The sequence below is a fragment of the Rhyacophila brunnea genome, unplaced genomic scaffold, assembly GCF_057557595.1.
Source record: "Rhyacophila brunnea isolate RB1 unplaced genomic scaffold, BYU_Rbru_1.0 scaffold_11, whole genome shotgun sequence".
NCBI lineage: Eukaryota > Metazoa > Arthropoda > Insecta > Trichoptera > Rhyacophilidae > Rhyacophila > Rhyacophila brunnea.
In genome coordinates, this window is record NW_028232763.1 from 25850476 (window position 1) to 25867356 (window position 16881).

A 16881-nucleotide genomic window follows, 5' to 3' on the forward strand; every position below is an offset into this window, starting at 1 on the left:
TTCATATATAAATAAATAAAAAAATAGTATATATAATAAAAACGGTTTAAAATGGCAACTTATAGTATGGTATTTGTACTAAGTGGCAGACTGGAGTCATATACGTTATTACCCGCTATGAAAAAAGTGATACTTATAATAATATGCGCCTGTATTCCATTGTAGCTATCGCGAGTGGAATATATCGCAACGAGATTACTGTGTTGTTATTACAATGGTTACGATATGCACTTGCATAGGCCATAAAGTAAACAAGATAACAGCAACTCAATAATCCCAGCGCGACACATTCCACTCACGGTGGGTACAGTGGAATAAAGACGCTCGTGGAGTCAAAAAAGACATACTTTTAAGAAAGCTATTGAATTTATAACTGAAGCTACAAGATCAGCATAGAATCGCTTCAGATGGAAGGAGGTTCTTGGCAACGCCTGTAAATTCAGTTACTACCGTCCCCAGTAATGAGGCAAAGGATATGAAGAGAGAGGGATTTAAAGCTTAAGATCTGGTTATTTCCGGAATTGGTTGAAATTTTCTACTAACCTATTTCGTAATGTCTTTGTATATTTATCAATACATCGGTTTAATTAACTTAATCTGCATAATAGTTAACATTAACATAATAATTTTGGTATATTATGGGCGATCCGACAAAATAGTGCACATTTTTTCATTTATACTTATTTGTTTTCGTTGAATTAGGGACACATGGCAGATGGTGTACGTAGATTAGTTTATTAAATTTCATTAAGCCCTGCCTGAACCAAACTGTAATCGCTAAAAAATATTCTTAAATCTATAAAATATCTAAAATTATGTATGGTTTAATGGCATAATTTTAGAAATTTTATAAATAGAAATTTTTTTTTGACCATTATCTACTTTGGCCTGAATTAGATAGGGTTCAATTTAATTTTAAAAACTAACAAATACTATCTACACATTGGAGTCTTAGTTCAATGTATACAAATACATTTGACTGACAATGTTTAGTGTGCACTATTTATGTTTGATCTTAACAGCCTACCTCCACCCTTCGCCACTGATACAGTGTTAGTTCAATAACAACCAATAAAAATATATGTACCTACCTACTTAAATAATAATAACATAAGAATGATACATATTCTTCATAAAATGTAAACGTAACACTGAATACCAAACAAAACAAAAGGTTGGCCGTCACCTGTAAAGGCTGTATCGATGACTTTTTAAAACATTGATATTTTTTCCAAATTTTAAATACTCTTCTCTTGCATTGAGTTTATTATCATTGACACATTAATATTATTAAGAATAGACAAATAAATACTACGGAATCAAATCAGTTTTTTATGAATGTCAGTACATACCTAATTTAAGAGTGACATAACGCATCCTTTTGTTTTTACCTTGTTTTTATTCTTCTCAGTTTACTAAAGATCGTGGTCTTCATGATTAGTTCCATTTCTACATACGATTATCTATAAGTAAGTGTTGACGTGAGTTGATCGGTTTGCCGACACCAGTTAAAGATTCTATCGCATTCTTGATTTAATCTGTCCAGCATATTTGTGCTATTCCTTTTCTTCAATTACCATTTTCCCAACCATTACCAGTCTCTCCTAGCACTTACTCCCTCCTCCCATTCTCCTCTTATTCATTCATAATTTAACTACAGGTTACAACCTAATGTGATCTTGAACACCTCCAGAGAATATCTCCATCATCTTCAGTTCTTTCCACAAGCTTTGTTTAACCATTGCAGTCAAAATTAAATATCCTAGCCCTTAATTTTAAAGAGAAACTTTTGGATGTATTGAGACCCTAGCGACCCTAGCTACTTTCATATGTGAGACGACAGAAAGATCATTTACCCCCTTCTTATTATAAACAATAAAAATACAGAATTCCGATAGGCTATATTCAATGCACTACATTTTTACGCAGGGTTTTGAATGTGTGAGTGTCGAACGAAAATGAACCACGCATTATGGACGTGAAATAGTGTGTGTAATACACCAATATTAAATGAGCGTCAATGAATAAACCTAGACCAGTTGTCAGTTTTAGACGTAAGGCGTATTCTTGACACTTGTTTAAGTTTATCCCATACTCTTCCGCACTCAAGATCGGTTGCCTGCTATTCCTTACCCGTTAGGTATTTCAGTTCCCATTATTTCTGAGTTCCCTGATTATGGGCCTAAGATATTCAATACTACAAAAACTTTTGGTACCTACAAGTTGGTTTAAGGGGAGCCAGGCGGAAACCGTGGTAATTTTCATAGCCAATTTTTGCAAAATTCATGAATTCCAGAATGAAAACCTAACACCTAACCTAACAAATAATCCAGTTTATCGGCTATTTTCAAAATTTGTTTACCGCTTTGTTTAAAGCCAGTGCAAAATAACTGTTGTTTGTATAGTCAATAAAAAAACAAAAAGCTATCCAAAATTTTAAAATAATTTTCTCACATAGAAACCTATGCGAAAGCTAGCTATAACAAATTAATTACCTATAAATTTATTATGTGGCAATACGTCTTACGTTATACCAAATAATAACTTCAGATAAATGACCATCTCAATAGATAAGGTTTATAAAATCAATCAGATATAAAAGAAATCACGATTTGAATTAAATTTAATGGCCGGTTATATGCATACGTATTTTTTTAAAGTCACGTTACAATAAATTAACGGTAAAATTAGCGTCTACTTTATGTTATATTCTTTTAAAACCCCATAGTAAATACCATTATCAACAATCAAATCTTTGTTAACACACGGTATAAAAATAATGCGGTGCCGATCTTACTTAGAAATAAATAGTAACCTATTAATTATACAAGTTGCATAACATGCCTCAACGATCAGAACCACAGAGAAAGGTAAAATAATAGACTGTAAGTGCTACGTCTTTATAACATATTATAATTATTACAAATCCAGTTTTGAAAATAGACGCGCTTTGTTCACAATATAATTTATATTGTACTTATATCAATCGCTAAACAATATTTTTCGATGCAAACAATAATACCTAGTTTGTTTGTTTATAAAACAAGTATAAGTCTAAATATTATTTTACGATATTTTGTTCACATCGTGAGCTGTATTAAGTAAGTATTAGATGGTTACATGTAAATTGTACGTAAAACATTTGACCGTGGTACAGTTCGCAAATGTTATACCTACACATATAGGTAACACAAACGTTATAACATTACATAAACCTCAAAGTACTTGTACGTATGCAGTTCGCCATATCACACTTCACCGTGAAATGTTGTATCGAAAATATATGGCCGTATATTATAGACCGTCCAACCTCTTTGGGTCGTATAGTCCTACTGACATAAAATTCATGTCTAAATAAAACACGGTTCTTGTCGGCTTACACTTTATAGGAAGCCAACAGCAAAAATTTTTTGAAAGTAGCCGATATATTGGATTATTTGTTAGGTTAGATAAGGTTTTCATTCTTGAATTCATGATTTTTTCCAAATTCGAAAATTGAATTAATGCTCATATTGAATCTAATAAAATTAGGTACGGTCATGTCTTTCCGATAAGAAAGCTTACGGCGAACTGTGCCACGGTGATATGTTTTACGTACAATTTATATTATGTAACCCCTTGCGATACGCCAACTTTACTGATAATGGTCGTGTAATAGCGACCATTGTATCTCTACTTATGCTATTATTAGTACAATAATTCCTTATGAATTTCAGTTGTTGGTTAATTATTAAATAATCTCTGGTTGTTAGGTACACAATATTATATTTTAAATTAGGTACGTTACTATACCTGCTTCCGAACTTCGTTGATTTATCAATGTTTTGAAACTGTGAGATACAAAACAAAACATTCGATAGGTACTGATATCAATTATATGTATAACAAGGCAGCGATACTTTGGAAAGACTTAATACTACTACGAATAGGTTTGAATATCAAAAAATGCAAAACGGCCTATTGCAGTTACTAGTATAATAGGTGAGATTGAAAAAATCATATCTATTGACACAATCTCCTATGCAGATTTAAAGCGCTGTTTGCCTACCTTTATTTTTTCTTCTATAATACCAGGTAGAATTTAAAAACGCACGATTCCTTTTCTTTCGCAAAGCCATCCATGACACAGTGGCCTCAAATCCATTATCGTTTCGTTATTGAATCCGAAAATAAAAACGAATATGTCGGTATAGAATTTGCATGGTCAGGGTAGAACTGGAAAAAAAGAACGAATGTTAGATGTAAGAGTGATGTTTTATATTCTAAAAACGTATAATAATAGATTCAGTTTTAAATTTTTTTTTAGCTTTTCTGTGTTGCTGAGTTTTTTAGCTCTTTAGGGCTTGCGCAGACAGAGAGCGGTCGGAGTTCTGCGTTCAACCGACAGTTGACCGCTAACGTTCAGGGACAGCATACAGGTGGCGGTCAACAATAAGCGTTCCATTTGTTTACAAACGTTGTACTGACACAAGCGCTGCATAATGCGAGACCGCTATATTCCGACTGCGAGTGGAAGTGAGAAAGCACCGCTGTTGCGTACTCACTCCCCCGTGTGGTTTCGCTCTATGTTGTGTGACTGCTCAAATTCCTATGACGGGACTGGACGGGAGGTACGGCGTTCTTTGTAATTCCGGGCATAGAACTCCAGAACTCTAGCGTTCCAATTGACCGGCGCGGTCTGACCGCCGGCTGTGTACCCATACAGTATGAAGTCCATACAGTACAAAGAACGCCGAACTCCGAACGCGGAACGCAGACCGCCTGACCGCGCTCTGTCTGCGCAAGCCCTTATCCGAGTAAAAATCGTCCAAATTCAAAGTTGAGAGCTTCTTGCAAAAAATTGGTATGCGATTTATTCTGAATTGCTTTTACATACTTTAGTTGAGTTTTAGAATTACAATTCATACGGAATAGATACCATGAGCTTTTCGAAACGTCTGTGACCTCTATGTATAAATAACTAGGTACCAAAAAAACCAACGCATGTTCTTATTATACAGTCCAAATCAGTGAACACAAAAATAATGGGAAGTGCATTACCCTCTGCGTGTGGCCGCGCGGCTTAAGCGTTGGACTATTATGCCGTGGGTCCCAGGTTCGAATCCTGGGTCTGGCAAGTATACATATTGTTTTTTCAATGTGTGTCTGTCGGGGTATGGACCTTATAGGTTGAGCAAGTGGCTGAAATCCATTTCTCGTTAAAAACAAAATGTGTTAATACAAACCTCTACTCTGTGGAGGCCCATATGATCCTATTAGGATCGGACATGGTCGAAAGAAAAAAGAAGGAAAAAGTGGTTGTAAGAAGGTACAATTCTCGAGTACGATGAAATATGGGATAAACTTAAACATGTGCTAGAGAATACTATGTTATTTTTAATATTTACGCCTGTATCACGTAAATGAAACGTGTATTCAATATTGGTAAAATTTTAGGACATTCAGGAGCCTTTATATTTGTTATACCTACCTAATTTATTTTCCCTCGTTAAGTCACAAATCAAAACTGCTCATAAAATGCATGATATATATATACTCTATGGCAAATGGCATTTGTATTATCTATATTATTATTAATCTGTTATGTAGTTCAAATCAATACCATAAGTAATTAATTATCAAGGAGAAGATCAAATATTATTTGACCAGGCAAACTTCAGCTCATTTTTATATACCTACCACTTTTTTCATAATATATTATGTTCAAGCAAGTTATTACTCAATTTGATACATCATACATACACCTACATCTTTTACGATTAAACCTCTTCTACTACCTTTGGTGCATGCAATGGATAAGCCAGTACCTATAAACAAAATCGTCAAACAGCTTTAGTCCAATCCAATCAGGAAAAAACTATTATATTCCACAGTATGAAACAACTTTCAGAAAAACTGACTGTTGAGATGGAGGTAATAATATTATGTTCATACATCTACGTGTGACAGCCAAAACAAGGTTGATTTTTGAACCACTTATTATTATTCAGTAAGTAACTCAGAGGCATTGCTTATCATTTATTTAATGTATGCATATAATATGTAAAATGTTCAGTAAGCACACGCACAAATATTATATTATAACATTGTTTCTGTTGGCAACAATTAATTTATTGATATATCACCTGTATTTCCAATCCCAGTACACCTCTGCTTGAATGGACCCCCATTATTTCGCTAGTCTCTCGTTTTCGCTTGCCCATTTATTGCTTCTTTTGGGAAGATGAATATTCATACCCCTAAATAATAATAGACATTTTTTTTCGTATGCATATTGGCCACGTATGATGATGCAGGTAGAAATATCGAACTGCACACCGGTGCATTTGCCAATGCGACTCCCGCTATTTTGAATTATTATGGTAAGTACATTCTGACTCACTTAAGTATTCAAGACATTTAATCAATAACGTATATTTTCAAATATTATACCTATAATACCTACATAAGTAATTGGAAAGAATTAATTATTCTATATAGTGAGTTTAATCGTATGTAAAAATATAAATTAAATGAATATCATTTTTTTGAATGTAGGTAGTAACTTATACCGACAAAACTTGCGTTTTTGAAATACCATTAGAATCACTTTGTGAAATGACGTTTATCAATGCATATTATTATAATCGATATAATTTGCTATTTTGATTCATATATTTTTGTACACATTACATTTTTAATGATATGAAATCGATTTTGGTTTTAATATTTATTTAGATTAGCAAGCATAATTGTATTTCCTTTAGGTTTCCGGCTTCGTTTCATATTAACATATTATTATATCTACCACACTAATAATAAATAATTGATGAGTTAGGCCATATTTAATATATATATAAAATAAAACAACGTCTTCCTAAAGTATCCCTCACAAAAGTCGAATATATATATCCAATATCTGAAGCTGAAGATTAAACACAGTTATTGCATATTGCCCTGTCAATTAACATTACCAATATCAGGATAATTGTGCACCTAGGAAGAACAAACAACGGATGCTCCCTATTTCTTAGACATGCCAAGTCAATACTATCATTAATATTAGAGAATGGGTGCATAGCTACATCTATACTCTTAATTAATAAGTAAGTATCTACTATTTAAATTTAAGTTGAAACAGTTCAAACAAGTCATACCTACAATTATTAAATTATACCGAGATCTTAAAAATATTTTGAAAATGTAATTAAATTACTTAATTAAAGGATAACGTAACCACAAACATGATTATTAGTTTCATGGTTTTATTTATTTTTTCTCGTGGGGGGCCTTAAAATCAGTCAGTGCCTCGTGTTTCCCATTGCCCAAACCCGCCACTTCTAGTAATCAAACCTAAGCACAATGTCTCATCTCTCTTCTGGGACATGCTGGAACAGTGACGTCACACGGCTAGCCGAAACGAATGAAAAACAGCTCTGCACATGCGATAATTGTATACCACAGAACAGATAATAAATTATTAGAAATAGAATTATTTCTGAGTTTCCTGTTGTATATATACTCTACCTGCGCATAGTGTCAAGTGAAATTTGTTACAAGCGACAACTATACCTATATAATAATTGTTTTGTTCTACCAAAAATGTCACATTTGCATTGACATATTCAATGTATTGCTGTTGAGATGAGTTTGTATGAGTGACCGGACTTTGTTGTAAGATCTTACGCAATTGCTATTTTTTGTATTTTCATCAGCTGCGGTTAATAAATGTCAGCAGTTTCTTGTATATTCGTTTACCGTAGGCGTATATCCTATTGCCATCTATCTACTCACAAATGTGATTGATTCTTTTGACTTCTCTCAGTCGGTCTGCGAGCTGCATTTTCCTATTCTGCAACATTACTGCTTGCGTTTACCTGGATGCACATTAATTTTAATTTATTACCGGTTGCAAGGCGCTCTATTTAAACTCGGCTTTTCAAAGAAATAAGATGCATGGATAATAGTATGTAAGCAATCTAAGAATTTATATACCTTTACTGTTTACTCAGTATTCATAAATGTATTGAAGATAGAGACTGAAATACCGAATGAAAATATCAATACATATATATCGGTATTCGTTAAAAAATATGTAAAAAAAAATATAATATAATATGTAATATCTGTAAAAAGCTTTTTAAAGCGTACCTACATATTAGCGAGTCAAAGTATCTTCCGAAAGCTCAGATCATTAATATACTGAGCTTCTAATATATTGGTAGTGATACCAAACAATGCAGCCTCACATCACACTGACAGTAAAGAAGTGACGTTGGAGTCGTTGGACCTCTCAGTCATGTGCTACGGATTCTTCAAAAGAATTTCAACCTGGCTTGCCTGTTCTTCAGACCAACTGGCGCCCTGAAATGTAGCTAAATACCATCCTCAGAGTGTACACGGTGGATTTACAGGATCCTGTCATAACCTGGGAAATGCAGGAAGACTGGCGAGCGACAGGGATTTTCAGAGGATATATAAATGCTTTTAATGAGGAGTGGACATGGTCAGAATATATATTTTTTTTAAAACACATGTGTTACCTACTACATTATTTCATTAGGTAGGTATCAATCTTGGACGATAATTATATCCATTGATAAATCTTTATACTTTAAAAAAAATATTCATCTCCGTATAATGAAAATAATATTAAAGTAATGAGTAGGTACTTGGCAACAGCCTATACTTAGATTAGCCTATACTTATTCGGAAAACGCCAGAATTGTAAATAAGTAGAATATATTACAAATTATAATACTTATATCAATCTATGACCTATCTATATCAATATGTTGAATAATTAATATATTCTCTTCTAATAATAATTTATTATACCTATGGACGAATTGCTTTACCGACTTCACTGATATACTTAGTAATGATTTTATATTAGACATAATGTCTCTAAATATCTAATTTCGTATTAAAAATCTTGGGGCATTATTAATGATCAGAAATAAGCTGTTGAATCGTAATTTTCTGAGAATTGTCGACGAATTAGCATATGCGTTCATATTTTTTATACTGGCGGAATGCGGGAACCTTCCGATTAAGCATTTGGCCTGAAACACTGGTGGAATCTGTGTAGATTCTCACACTGGGAGACCAATTTGTTAAGAAATATAAACCCCATCCATCGAGCTTAGTTTTTAGTTTAAGATGTAATTTTAAATAACGTATTTTATTACAATTTAATGCTTTAATTTAATTGTCTAAATATCTTGTAATAGGTATTCTCACGGTGACCCTTGTCCAGGGGAAGATTCATGTCATTCAGTCATGTTCAGTACTCAACCTATATATTAAGCATGTAGTCAATTTAAGGAAGACTGTTGTACCAAACTCCATAACGTTAAGTTTATTAAATACCTGATTTAAAATTTTCAATTCATTAAATAATCCTAAAAAATAATGTGTCTATAAGGGAATAAGCCTTTTTGTGCAACACTGAAAAATGATCATATTATGATCGGAGTAGGCACATTACTGCTTCCAGTCATGTTAATCAAATCAGCAAATGACAAGAAACAAGGACAATTATTTATTCCGAAGATAGATTGACAAGAATATAAAAATAACTATCACTTACCTACTCTCTGTGGTATATATAGAAAAATTAATCACAAAACAAATTGATAACATGGAAATGCGAAAACTAGTCACTTGGACAAAGGCTTTGAAGCCGGATTCGTTTTATTACTTTATCATAGTCACGACATAAAACTGAATAAATACCTACAACCCGCACAGTGTCTGCTCAAATATTATCAATATCGAATGCGAGTTTATTCTTTTTAATACGTGTCTAAGTGTATCCCATATTTCTCAACACTCGAAAATTAAGCCTTGTTACAGCCTCACCCAGAAGGCAACCCACTTCCCATTATTTTTGTGTTCTCTGTTTCCGTGGCAGTAGATAGGTTACTAACTTATAATTGTATTATTATCATGATCGAATTCGTCCGTTTAGTTAGAAAGACATTTTTGACTGATTTCGTAAGCGAGTTTCAATGACTATATATTATTATAAATAATATATTATGTATACTATGTATTTATCAGCTGCGTGCGGTCTATAACTGCTGTAGATGTGTAGCACCCCTAGACATTGTGTATATTATTATTTAATCAAATTATGTACTTATTTTGTTGTGTGTTAAATTGTTAATTATAATTCTTCTAAAGGTTCTATATTATGTAACGGTTGAGACGTTCACGATCGGTTATTCTTTTTCACGTTAAATATTATACACATTAGATACATGTGCTCATACTACTTCATTGACTGCCCGCCAAGATTCAATTAATTACGTAGGTACTAGATAATATGAATAAAATAGGAGATACACCTACATACATGTATTTTTTCAACAGAATCTCTACAATCAAAAGTCACCGCACGCTACTGGTAATTTTATATATAACTACATATTAATAGTGGTGCGAAGCGGGATTTTCAAGCTCTGTCCCGTGTGTCGAATAAATGCCAGATTATATTTTGTTCTTATATTATAACTACATACATGTTTTTTTTTAAATTAAGTACCAAATTTAATTATTAAATATATAAGTACCAACAAATAAAGTTACATTATTTCGTAATAAAAAAATACCTGTACGTTATACGCTAAAGAGCTTGTTTAATCAATCCTTCTCAAATATTATAATCATTCGGTCGTGTGATGGCTCAAGGCGTTCCGCGAACTGTTTTGAATAATTCTTTTCCCTCACAGAATCTATGAATGAAATAACCAAAAATACCCAATAAAGTCATCTGCATAATATTATTTAACCATGAAAGTTGATCTATAAATAACTTATTAACATTCTAGATAGCTAATTCTTACACATAAAGTTAATTAATATTGGGCAGGCATTGCAATTCAGTCACTTAACCACGAAATCTATAAATTATGAATACTGATTTACAACTATTTTGTTCCCTTGCCTCTTTTAAAATACATGCACATTTCCACTGTCTTAATTAGTTACTTATTACTTTCTGGGTCCACTATTATGTATTCTTCTTTCGTCCCCCGCCCCTTAGCTGGAGCATATGAACACCACACGGCGACTCCAAGAATTCCTGTCCACTATATTGAAACTATAACAGAATTCAACGAAAATCATGTGTTGATTCTCATTGAATTAGTTGAAATTATCGGACTATTAAACTATTTTGAGTATTTTTTTTTTTAAAAGAAACAAAAACAAGAAATATTTGTGATATATGTTTATAGACATCGCCAGTATAACCCAGTGTGGTTCTTCAACACCTCTAAAAACGCGGCTAATTCCACTGTGTGTCATAAACTTCTTCCACTGCAGGCAGCATCAAAAATGCTTTAACCTTTAACCCTTACGAAGTAGTGCAACCACACTAGTTTGTGTCCTTTTTTCTCTGTCGTTATTCGGGAGAGGTGGCATTTAGGTGGTAGGGTGTCTTATATCCCTCAAACGTGGTTTACCCAACCCAATCTTCCCATTTTCACATATGATAGCGATAAATGAATCACTGTATGTATAGGTACCTAAGGAATGCACAGTTACAGTTTTGAATTATAACATATTACATACTTCGTTACGTTTTATATTCATTCACATATGGCTAAAACGATGCTTCTCAATATCTTCCTTTCAAACATAACTACCTGACTTCCGCTCACAATTAATATGATAAATCTCTATTTTCAAGCAGATTTTTAATTATGACTTTATAATCAATTATACTATTTGAAAATAGCTCCGCTATCGCTGATCTAATTATTAAAATACGATCGTTTGCATGTGAATGTGTATACACTGTATACCATAGATACCAACATAAGTCTGTAAGTATTCATTCATTATTATTTCTGGATTGAGAAAGAATTTCCGGTAAATAAAAATATTTTGGAGGTTGCCTGAATCGGACCGTAAATTATTTTTCGAAACAGTTTTATTTGATTCAATTCATAAATTGTTTTTGTATTATTATAATAAATTTATCATCCATCACATCTTGCAAACAATCTCTTTTAATAATGATACTACATATCCAAGTATACGTACCTTTGCTGTTTAGCAAAGTAAAAGTAAGTTTATTATTTATTAGGTATTAGGTAGGTATTAGGTAGGTATTAGTATTAGGTAGGTATGAAGTGTATAATATAAATAACCATATTATTGACCTTTATTTAAACCCTGTATACTGGATTCAGAGTAGTTAAACTTAAAATTAATCTATTCTGTGACTAAAAACATTTTAGAATTTCACCATAGGCAATTCCCAATTTCATTGGTAACTATTGTTTGCTACGATGCCTGTTTTAATGTTAGCAGACCATACTAATACAACTTCAAAATGCTTTTATTGTACCCATGGTGTCATTGTAGAATGATTCTAGTACACATACTGAGGACCTTATTATACATATATAAATAAAACACCATTTACCTATTCCAATAACTTTACTGTACTAACGGATGTCACTAGGTAAATACCTACGTAATATGAAATATTGAATAATAAAAAAAAAAAATTTTTTAATCATCCCATTATGATGATGGATCTACTGTTCTCAGTTCTTAGTTTTTAGCTGCCAAATTCATGCGAATATCTGGACTAAGACATAAGACACGCGGCGCTTTAATTTGCAGAAAATTGACGAAAACTGTGGTGGTTCTTGCTTGTATTCAATTATTGTTTTTGGAATCAAGCAAGACCTGTGTTGTGACACCACAGACTGCGTCGATTTGCAACACCGTATATCTTGGCCCTAACTGAATCAATATAACCAATATTTATTTTACTGTGCCCGGAACCCAACTAGGCGTTTATTATCATCAATAATGACAATAATATCAATTCGTCGAACCCACAGATTGTACCGTTTAGTTCACGTTGGCTACCTACTTACTAAGTGTATGGCGTAATTTGTCCAAACTAAACTCTAATGGTTATCCACTCGCCGAGCTACCGCAATTGCAAGGCCCTTTATAGTCAGGCCGTGACCCGAAACTGTAAACTTCGATGGTAGTTCTAAGTATTGCTCATACTTCAAATGCAACATGGGAAACTATTTGTAGAAAATGAGGATTGTTGCATATTAATAATTTGAACAAAATATGCAATCGAAATCTTTATTTTATATTGTACAGGTTACCACATTGCATTTGAAGATAATCGTAATTTGTACTTGAGTAGGTACCACATTCTTGCTTATTGCCACCTGAACATGTTTGTAACCACCAACCAACACATCGCATATTTTGGTCTGCTTCATTATCAATTCGTTTATTTTGTGGTCTTTTGGAGTTTACCCAACATACGTCTTTCCTTGCCATGATTCTTTACAATATTTTTTCAATTACTTACCTAACTATAAATAAATGTTTCTACAATTATGCTAAAGTGTAATCGTATGCTTAAACATTCACAAGACGTAATCTAATATATTTTAATATTAGTCACAGATTTCACCAAAGAAATTTTTGAATGACATGCACTTTACAAATTATTTTCAAATGTGTCCATTTTAATATGCGCACCTCAACTGACAGCTACGCACCTAATATATGAAGTATCTACCAGTACAATATAATATAATATAATATGTTCTCATGAGCAATCAAATTGTAATTTAGGCATATCGAAAGATTTTAAGTTTTTAAATTAATTCTAAATTTATTTTCGTTTCAGATGTATACGAAACTACGGCGATGAGAGATAAACAATTTGGTAAGTCATAATACAACGTCAGCATTTTTATCATAAATTATATGTTACGTTATAATATTTATTATATTATTTGATAATTCACAATTTTTATTACTGTAATATTTTGTTACCTATAATGGATTAACACATTAGTCAAACTTATTCAGAATAATATGTACTTATGTAACACTATATACGATAATATATTATCTACATAAATTGTGAAACTAATGTTTAGAGTAATAAATGAGTCGCCTAGAGTCATAACTCATATTTTACAATTTGTCATTTTTCAGCGAAATATACCAAGTGATTCTAAAGGCATCAATATACATATTATATAAAGAAAAATATGTGGCTATCAAAAGTCACTTTATAGGTACCGTTTAAACTGTAAACAATGTGAATATCGTTGACAAAGTTAACTGTCATAGTCATAACTCACATCAGTGCTGTGTGTCTGCAACCTTAGGAGTATTATATATTCAAAAAAATAATGGAAATCGACTCACTCATTACCATTCAAGGGAGTTCAATACTTTTCTTCTAATTACAAAAAACAGTTATCTGGTAGTTTTTTGCGTTGTTAGTTATGACTCTAGGCAACTCAAATGAAAACATCAAACTGGTCTTTAAACGCTATAAGAAGATAGAATATAATATAATCTGTTCGCGGAAAATATACCGCGAAAATATAATACTTATATAAAAAAAAACACTGAGTTAAATAACTTTTTGGAGTATATCGGCCTCCACAGGGTGAAGGGTTTTGTTTATTTTCTAGATAGATCATTGATATACTACTGGATGAATCATATGCTTCTTAAAATGACGCCCGATTTTCAGCGAGTCGGCCTTTGTTAAAACTTACTGAGTAAGCCCGATCTAGCTTGCATCTTACTCTAACTAATAGTCAGCGCATGACGACTTGCTCTATCTGTTTTGCGTTGCAGCCACCCTTAGGTTCACTATTCCAAGAACGCAAATTTAGTTTTACAGCCAGGGCAATACGGGTGAAATTCGGGAATCCATGTTAACGGTCTTAACGCATTATACCTACAAGGAAATATTATAAGACGATATTCGTTATATCTTTTGTGGTACGTTTTTAAAATGACACTTGTATGGGAACTGCTCATCTAGTAGTATATCAATGAGATAGATTGATATTCTTAATTTTCAAATGAATACTTATCACTTAAATTAGATAGAAATTATTAAACTAACATTATTACGTAATTAATCAACGCTATTTACATTATACTAAATACTTATAATTATTAACTTATTAACCATTGAGTTAAACATAATTGTTAGAAATTCCGAGAAAGAATATTATTGTTTTCACAAATAAAATGAATACCAAATTTCATGCATATTTTTATGGTACCTAATGTCTTTTACCCAGAAAAGTGTTTTAAATAAGATATTACACAAGGTCATATTATCACAATACTACAGCAAAACATACCTTTTTTAAATGGTAAAACATCTAACTAAGTAACTTTCTTATTTATTGCTATCCTTATTTGTTTAAAAATCGTGTCACAACAAACATCAAAAGCTTTAATAGAACAAAAGCTTTTTTCTATTAAAAAAATACGTCACCCTTCGCTAATAACTTTCTTCTGCTTAGTTATTATTTCGCAAAACTATCTGCAGCCGAAAAAAGCTTGTTGCGATTTTATGGCGGCAGTCGTTAAGGGTTGCGATTTCAAGTAACTGTGTTTCTAACGGTTCGGAATTACTGCCAGTTGTAAAGCAATAAAATATTTTTGCATTTTATTTCGTTTGTCGGAATTTCTTTGCGCAATTTTTTTTTGCATATCTATTTTTGGTTGCCGGTTTATTTTATCCAAGCCAACGGGACTTATTGTAGGTCGGTACGATACAAAAATATCTTGTTTTCATGATTGTTTACAGGGAACTCAGAAATAATTTGTTTATTATAGGCTAGGTACCTAAGATATGTAATATAAAAAATTTTGTTTAAATAATTTCAAATACTTTTTGAATTCTAAATGAGAATAATTATAGTAAGTACATAATTAAAAACTAATTAAGTACACTTAGTGTCTTTCACGATGTAATTGTTGCAATAAAGCTCGTCTATTAATTAATTTAATATTCATGAATGCTCTATATTATGTATGATCTATACGAGCGTCGTTTGGACCTGGCATTAAAAATTAACTACATATAATAAATTCACCATATATATCCATAAGCGAAAATCAAAATACCTATCTATTTAATTCTGTACTACTCATATAAACTTATGATTTCTGTTCATGAAAATATATTGTGATTTCTGCCATTCAATGGCCTCATATCATCATCATCATCATCATCATCATCAGTAGGGTCAATTCACTGCTGGATGATGGCCTCATCTAGTTCTTTTCACTCTTATCGGTCCCTACTTTTCACTGCCACGTACATCAACTCGATTCAACGGGCTTAAGGGGTTGTGACCGTTTAATACGCTCAGAGTACCATTGTATGACGACATGTATCGCGTGTACTCTTATCTGTCTCATTACCTATCCATTAGTTTCTTTTGTAGTGTTAAACCCAACAAGCACATTTCCATGCCACTTTGCACTACTTGTATTTTTTTGGATATATCTTTCATTATAGGTTCATATTACACATGCACACGTGAGTATTGATAGCACACATTGGTTGAACACTACGCTTATAATATACTTAATGAAGGTCACTTTGGAAATACTATTTAAGCACCCAAATTCACTCTATGACACTTAGATTATAGAAAAATATGACAGTTTGTTTCTTCGGGCAATCTCGTCAAACACACCACCGTCAATTTACATTTATTATCAAAGATATAATATGTAAGTATGTAGTTGTTAACCCGCTCAATTATTCTTCGTATTATATAGTACCTAGTAAAATTAAATCTATACGTACAATAGTACCAATGACTTTATTAATGGACAACGTACTCAATGCAGTAGCTAGCAAGTAAATTCGCACATAGCGACATTCGTACATGTATAGGTAGACGTCACGCAATTTCCATTATGCGATATCACGCATCGGGAATTTACAGCAATATCACCTTTATTGTAATGGCGTTAGAACAGATTATGCCATTCGGCAGATCCGACAAAAAGTGAGTGTCATTTTTTTTTCCAGATCCTTCGTCCATAATATTAATGTCATTGAATAGTACA

General features: G+C 32.4%; 1 protein-coding gene across 1 annotated transcript in view; it reads left to right on the top strand.

Annotated features, from left to right (window-relative positions):
• Positions 1–16881, top strand: part of LOC147078529 (uncharacterized) — a 280531-nt gene that overhangs the window by 28760 nt on the left and 234890 nt on the right. The window contains exon 2 of the mRNA XM_085960208.1: positions 13664–13702. Within this exon, the coding sequence (XP_085816334.1) occupies positions 13664–13702 (39 nt within the window). The remainder of the gene's footprint in view (positions 1–13663; positions 13703–16881) is intronic.